This window comes from Lactuca saligna, chromosome 4 (genome assembly GCF_052625555.1).
Source record: "Lactuca saligna cultivar CGN05327 chromosome 4, ASM5262555v1, whole genome shotgun sequence".
Lineage (NCBI taxonomy): Eukaryota > Viridiplantae > Streptophyta > Magnoliopsida > Asterales > Asteraceae > Lactuca > Lactuca saligna.
The window spans coordinates 101,524,411-101,531,836 of NC_136420.1; the positions used below are offsets into that span (position 1 = coordinate 101,524,411).

A 7,426-nucleotide genomic window follows, 5' to 3' on the forward strand; every position below is an offset into this window, starting at 1 on the left:
TTGCAAAATTCCGGGAACCTCATCCGCTCCTCGGATATTCCGTCACAATGAAACAAGTTAGTATAACCAAATACTCATCCCTATTATGTATTTAGGTTAATTCAAATTCAATTTTTTTTATTATGTTTGAAAAATTAGAAATTAACAATTAACTTTGTTAAATTAAGGACTTAGGGTTAATAGTTAATGATTATTTGTTATTGAAACTTGAAATCAAGTTGTAGTTGATATATTTTTATTGCAGATTGCTATTTGTTCATTTGTTGTTGAAACTTGGAATCAAGATTATAGTTGATGTATCTTGATAATTAATAATTTGACTGTAGGTTACTAGGTTTTTATTTGTTGACTGTTGTTGAAACTTGAAATCAAGTTTATAGTTCATATATTTTGATTTTAGGTTGCTATTAAAACTTTTTTCAAAAGACATTTAGATGTTGGAGACAACAATGGTGAAGGAACTCCAAAAAAAAATAGAGCTGATGAAAGTAATCAAGTTCCACAAACTAATCAACCAATACCAAAACAAAAAGAAACACAATCTAATGAACCTACTCAAGTTCCACTAACTAATCAGCCAATGCCAATACCAAAAGCGACACAATCTTTTGATTTGAATTGTCTTCCTTCGGACCTGGGGGATAGGCCAAAGATTACATCTTATAATCCTAATCAAAGGGATGAAATAAGGAGATCATATTTGATTAAAGGGCCTTGTCAACCAAAGGGGCATAGTATTGAATATACATTATTTAGTAATAATCCAAGACGTTTTGTTGTGTAATGGTTTACTGATTTTCTATGGTTAGAGTATAGCATAAAAAATAAGAAGGCATATTGTTTTTGTTGCTATTTGTTTGGAGATATGGTAGGGGAACAAGGTGGAAGAGATGCATTTATAACTGAAGGCTTTGATAATTGGAGTAAAAAATGCTCATTCTGGAAACATATGGGTAATATTCAAATTTATCACCATAAGGCCCAAGAAAAGTGTGATTTGCTATTGAGAAAAAACAATTTATTGGTGAAGTCTTGCATAAGCAAACAAAACTTGAGAAAAGTAATTACGAAATCCGATTACGTTCTACAATCCGTAGTTGTAGATTTTTATGGAAAAATGTATTACCATTTCGTGGAAATGATGAGACGGAAAATTCTAATAATAAAAGACTTTTCATTGAAGCATTATCTATGATTAGAGAAAATAATAAGAAGATTTTTACAGTTACTTTAGAAAATGCTCCAAAAAATGAAAAGTTGACTTCTCCCACGATTCAAAGAGATATTGTCGATTGCTTTTCAAAAGAGATAATCAAGTCTATTTATGATGAAATTGGTAAATATGTGTTTGCTATTTTAGTTGATGAGTCTAGTGATGTTTCCAAAAAAGAACAAATGGCTATAGTTTTGAGATTTGTTGATAGACTTGGGATTGTAAAGGAAATATTTGTTGGAGTTGTTCACGTGTTGGATACATATTCTTTGACTCTTAAAGCCGCCATTGGTACCGTATTTTCCAACAATAACTTGAGTATGGATCAGGTGAGAAGTCATAAAATATTTATTCCTTTAAATTTTAATACGATATTAGTTTTATTTTTATTTCTTATAGTTTTTTTTTTATTTTTTAAATATATAGGTGAGGGGACAAGGTTATGATGGAGCAAGTAATATGAGTGGTGCATTCAATGGTTTGAAATCTTTGATTTTAAATGAAAACAATTCTACACATTATATACATTGTTTTGCACACCAACTTCATTTAGTGGTTGTGGCGGTTGCAAAGAAACATGATGATGTTGATGAGTTCTTTGAAAAACTAGCTTTGGTGGTTACTGTTGTTTTTGGGTCTTGTAAAAGAAAAGATATGATACGAAAGATGAAAAAAGAAAGAGTGGCAAGTGAAATTGGTATTGGTGAAACAGAAACAGGAAGAGGGTTGAATCAATAGATTTCTCTTGTTCGAACTGGAGATACTAGATGGGGTTCACATTTTAGAACAATTGTAAGTTTGGTGAATTTGTTTGCAGAAGTTGTTGCGGTACTTAAATATGTCAAAGAGGAGGGGTCTACTTTATCTAACCATAATCAAGTAAAGGGTATTTTGTCATATTTCAAGACACTTGATTTCGTGTTTCTTTTACACTTGATGTTGGAAATTCTATGTCTCACGGATACCTTGTCAAAGCATCTTCAAAAAAAAGCAAAATATTTTGGAAGCGGTTTCGTTAGTAAAATGGACAAAGAAAGCATTGCTAGTTTTTAGAAAATATGGGTTTCCACAAATTTGGAAGAAGGTATGTGATTTTTGTGAAAAACATATTATTGGAATTGTGGACATGTCGGAATATTAAGTTACCCCACGCAAACGTAGGACCAATAAGACTAATCAACATCATTTTGATGTTGAGATTTTTAACACAATTTTAGATATGCAAATTCAAGAATTTGGGGATAGATTTAGTGAAGTTGGCACAGAGTTGATGGAGAACATGGCGGCATTGAGTCTTTGTGACTTATTTTCTAGTTTTGATAAAGGAAAGTTGTTAAAGCTAAGCGAGATATACAAAAACGATTTTGACGATTCAGAAAGGGAGCAACTTAATGGACAACTTGATATTTATTATCACTCTTTGCTCCGTGATGAGAGATTTTTCAACTTGAAGGGAATTGCAGATCTCTCTCGTTTGTTGGTAGAAACCGGGAAGCAACTCTCTTTTCCTTTGGTTTATAGATTATCAAAACTAGCTTTGCTTTTGCCCGTCGGAACCGCAACCGTTGAACGGTGTTTTTCTGCAATGAAGTTCTTGAAGTCCAATTTGTGTAATAGAATAGGTGATGATTTTATGAATGGTGCTTTGATTTGTGGTGTAGAAAAGGAAGCACGAGAGAATGTTAACACTGAAAATGTAATTACTTACTTTTGTAAAATGAAAGATCGAAGAGGTGAACTTTAAAATGTAATTTTGTTATGTAAGTTGAACTTTATATCTAATGAAGTTGCGGTTTTTTTTCTTATTGAATATTAAACAAAAAAAATTAGGATACCCCTTAAGTTTGACCCTAACTCCACCACTGTATATAGTTACTAAAGAGATAAATGAAATGTATAATAAATTAAGACACAAGAAGTGTCTAAACATAAGAGAATATATGAGTTGTTTAAACTTAGAGGAGACATGATAAAATAAGAGTGAAGATAAAAACTATGGATATAAGAGGAAGATGATCTTTTAGTTAAGTATAAAGATAATTGAGTTAAAATTTGTATGAGTTGATTAATGATAACATGATATCATCAAATAAGCAATATGATTATTTAAAAAACTCTAAGAGTTATTCGATTATCATATAATACAAAGTTGATTTAAGAGTTGAGAGTTTATTTGACTGATATCTTTTGTAGTTATTATGATTGTTATAAAAGAGGTATGGTGTTGAGTCCTCTTGTAGTAAAATTTTGAATTACATCTTTAATGAGAATCAGATGATAAGTTGAGATAAGTGAGTAACTATAGCTCGAGGTACTTACTAATAGTAAGAGAAATACTATTAGTTGAGAAGAGTCATATACTATAATCAACTTTAAATACTACCAATAGAAAAGAGTTATGACTGGTAGTAAGTAAAAATACATCAACAAGATGATCAGATTCGGAAAGAGAACAAACATTGAAAATGTCTGATGATAACATAGGATAAGATGAAAATGTTGGTTAATTTTTATAACCAAAACATAAAACGTGGAAGCATAACTATAGATCTTTAATCTCGAATCTATCAAAAGAAAACTTTAAACGTGAAAGAATGATTACATACCTGATTTCATTATGATATTCGGATCTGAAGAACTAGGGTTTGGTTTTCCAGTTGATCTCAAGAACCCTCTCTAAATCCCACAGCAAACCCTAAAACAATTTCTTGTATGTATTTTCGTATATCGTAAATCTGCTTCTCATCACGTATTTATATAGATGGAGATATAACCGAATGTGAGAGATATTAGGGATTCAGGAGATCTTGAGTCAAACCGGGAACTCAACCCACAAGATAAACATGGTAAGTGTATATCTTTATTTATTAATAAAATCGGTCCATCAACAATTTTATATAATTTCCATAATAATATAAAATTAATGATAACATTATTTATATACATTTATTAGTGGTCCCAAAATATCCAACAATCTCCCACTGGACCACGAATGCATAAATGTATATATAACTGTATAAGCGCTTTAATGAATGTTATCATAGTATTGGTACCCTTAACCAATCCTGTCCACTAATCATACATGTATAGGATCAAAGCGGTCTTCGTTACAATTTACGTAACTAAATCTATCAATGGTCACATATACATATATAACTAACGACATAGATTAAACATGATGTGTGGTTTTAAAATCTTAATAGATTTCCAACGAGTTCCTCTTTAGATTGAAGTGAGATCAAACTTCAAATAAGTGCAACTAATAATGGAGTTAACTGAATTCTTAATTCTGTACAGAAAAACATAACTGTTGTTAAACAAAACATAAAGCACCATAAAACTCCCACTAAAACCAAATATCACACCAATGTGTGTAGTATGCTCATGAAAGACCTAGGGAAGTAATCCCTTTATGAGCGGATCCGCTTTTATGGAGTTTGTTCATATGGGCTATATATATTTCCATTTTGCACTATTGTATTAACAGAAGGAAACTTGATGTCAATATGCTTTGACTTAATAGAACTTCTGTTATTGGAATATAACATGGCTGACTTATTATCACAACTTTAGTGGTCTTTCAATACCAATAATGTGTAGCCTCATGATAAATTTCCGCAACCATATTCCATGCTACAAATTATGCTGCCATTATGGAAGAAGCTACCTAAGTCTATTCCATGAAATTGCTCATCATGCTAAAATGTAAAAGTATCATGATATGGATCAGTAACCATTTTGGCATCTAATAAATCATAGTCTTAATAAAAATGATCTCCAAAACATCTGAATTTCCTATAGTTGAGCACATGGCCTTTTGTTATATATAGATATATCAAAATCCATTTGGTTGCTTTTTTGTGATCCAAACTTAAGTTGCGTAGATATCTGCCTAAGACCAGAAAGATAAATTTACTCCCACTTAATTTGTGATACACAAAATCATCTATTGTATTTACCTCAAAACCAAAAGAGATAATTGATGAAAAATGTGGTACCACGTATAGGATATCCAAAGTTGAGGTTGTTGAGTTTGTATCTTACGAATAGGAGATTGAATAACATTGTTGATCACTGATTCATAATTTGCATACTACCGAAAGCATTAATAGGATTCAAGATTGATTCATCCTTAAGGCTAATGTTTTAACCTTGTTTCTCCCCCAAACTCAACATCCTCAAAGAATGTTGCTCTATCCAAAATGAATGGTCAATATCCATGCAATTGAGAACTAACATAATGTCCTCATTGCATTCCTTAGAGTTAATCTCATTGAGTAACAATCATAAATGTGATTAATGTTAACAGGTATAATACCATAATTCAAATTTTTGTTTTGAGAATATAGGCAAATCTACTTTTATGCTCATTAATCCATAAACCGTAATCAATAATTTCAATTTATGACATCTTTACAAGGTATCAACACAACATTAATATCAAGTCTTTGGACAGTAATACTAACTTGCAAGAGACATCCTTATTTTAGAGATAAACATTGATAATAAATCATGTAAATTAACAAGCCCCTCTTTGGATTGACTTATTAATCACATGAAACCAAAAAATCATCACATATTTATCACCACATATGTGTTTATTCAACCGTTTATTCGACCAAATATTAGTCTACCTTTGGGTCGACTAATACCCGCATTAATAAACACATTAACTATAAAATCTTGATAATAAGAATTGACAATATATCATGTCAATTAATAAGCCCCTCTTTGGATTGACTTGTTAATGACATGTAACCTAAAAATTGTCACATATTTAATATCAAACATGTGTTTATCCGACCAAATATTAACCTACCTTTGGGTCGATTAAAATCCGCATTAATAAACACAAACCATAAGATTTAAGTTCTCTGTAATTAATTTTCACAAAAGAGACCACTTTGGTGATATATTGTGTAAATTAATTTACTTTGAAAATAAATAAACATGTCATAATTGTAGTTTATTGACAATTAACCTGAAATATATTGAATGTGTCTACCTTTAGGTCGAACACAGTTCAGATAAAAAATATCATAAAATCTTTAATGTAATTACAACCAAATTGATTAAAATAATAGAGATTATTTTGGTAAAATTATCGTGATTGTTAATATATTAGGTAGCCCAAAACCAAAGCATATAATGCATAAAGATAATTCTACTCCAAAAATACTTTACTATAATAAAGTCTAAAAGCTTAATTTGTAACCATAATTACGCTATTAATGAAACGGCAAAGCAATAACATATTGCTTGAAACATGGAGCAGAAACGTTAGCATTACTTAATCACGTACGAAATCTCAAAAGCATTGTAAAATGCACAAACTTATAAGAAAATTAATCTAATCCAGAATATGAAGCAGGTGTGATACTAAAACACTCATTATGTTATTTGATTAGTTTTCTAGAACCCAAAATTTGATATAATCTCTTGTTTTAAATCGAAGTCATATGTGATATAACATATTCACGTGAGTGGTTGTATAGTCCCAAAAAAAAAAAAATTCCGACATCCAAACATTAACTTCATAGGGTCTAAAGAAAGTTATTGACGCTTAAAATTAAAAGTCCTTAAAAATGAGTTGTGTCATCTTTCACCCAAATTATACATAACACATGTAAAACTTAAACTTATAATAATGCAATACAATAATAATACATGCATATCCATAGGTCCCCAAAATAAAATAGCCTGGTCGGAAAGCACAAGCACAAATACGTGTACCAAAATTTCAAAATCAAAGCACATACATTCTTTATCAAATTGGATCGAACAAATAAAATGTAAATAACCAATATGGTAAATTTATAGTATGATTTGTGAATCAAATCCTAGAATTAGTTAACATAAGCAGGTAAATATATTTTAAATATAAATGTAATTTAAACATATATTTAACCAAAGTTGCCATAGTCTAAAGAAAATACATAATTTCATGAAACCATTAAAATAAAACTTCCATTAAACTCTTTCTCCAAATCCGAATTAATTAGAATGGATCTTAGAGATATAAAATAAAAGTTGTACCGTTTTATGAGTTTAAACCAAATCAAAAGCTAATGAACATTCGGTCATTAAATTAAAGCACAATGAAATTATGAAAGTCCCAATGTACAATGTTATGCAAACATATATTTTGATTAAATCACATATTGCAATCGTCGGGTTAAGGAAGAAAACGCCGGCAAGATCACGATGATTAAA

At 30.2% G+C, this 7,426-nt stretch overlaps 1 protein-coding gene across 1 annotated transcript; it reads left to right on the forward strand.

The window, feature by feature from the left end:
* Window positions 1-865: 865 nt before the first annotated feature.
* On the forward strand, window positions 866-2,957 carry LOC145039983 (uncharacterized). Its single transcript, XM_078987977.1, has 5 exons — window positions 866-953; window positions 1,031-1,542; window positions 1,640-1,910; window positions 2,031-2,099; window positions 2,431-2,957. The coding sequence occupies exons 1-5, from the start codon at window positions 866-868 to the stop codon at window positions 2,955-2,957; spliced, it is 1,467 nt and encodes a 488-aa protein (XP_078844103.1).
* Window positions 2,958-7,426: the final 4,469 nt, after the last annotated feature.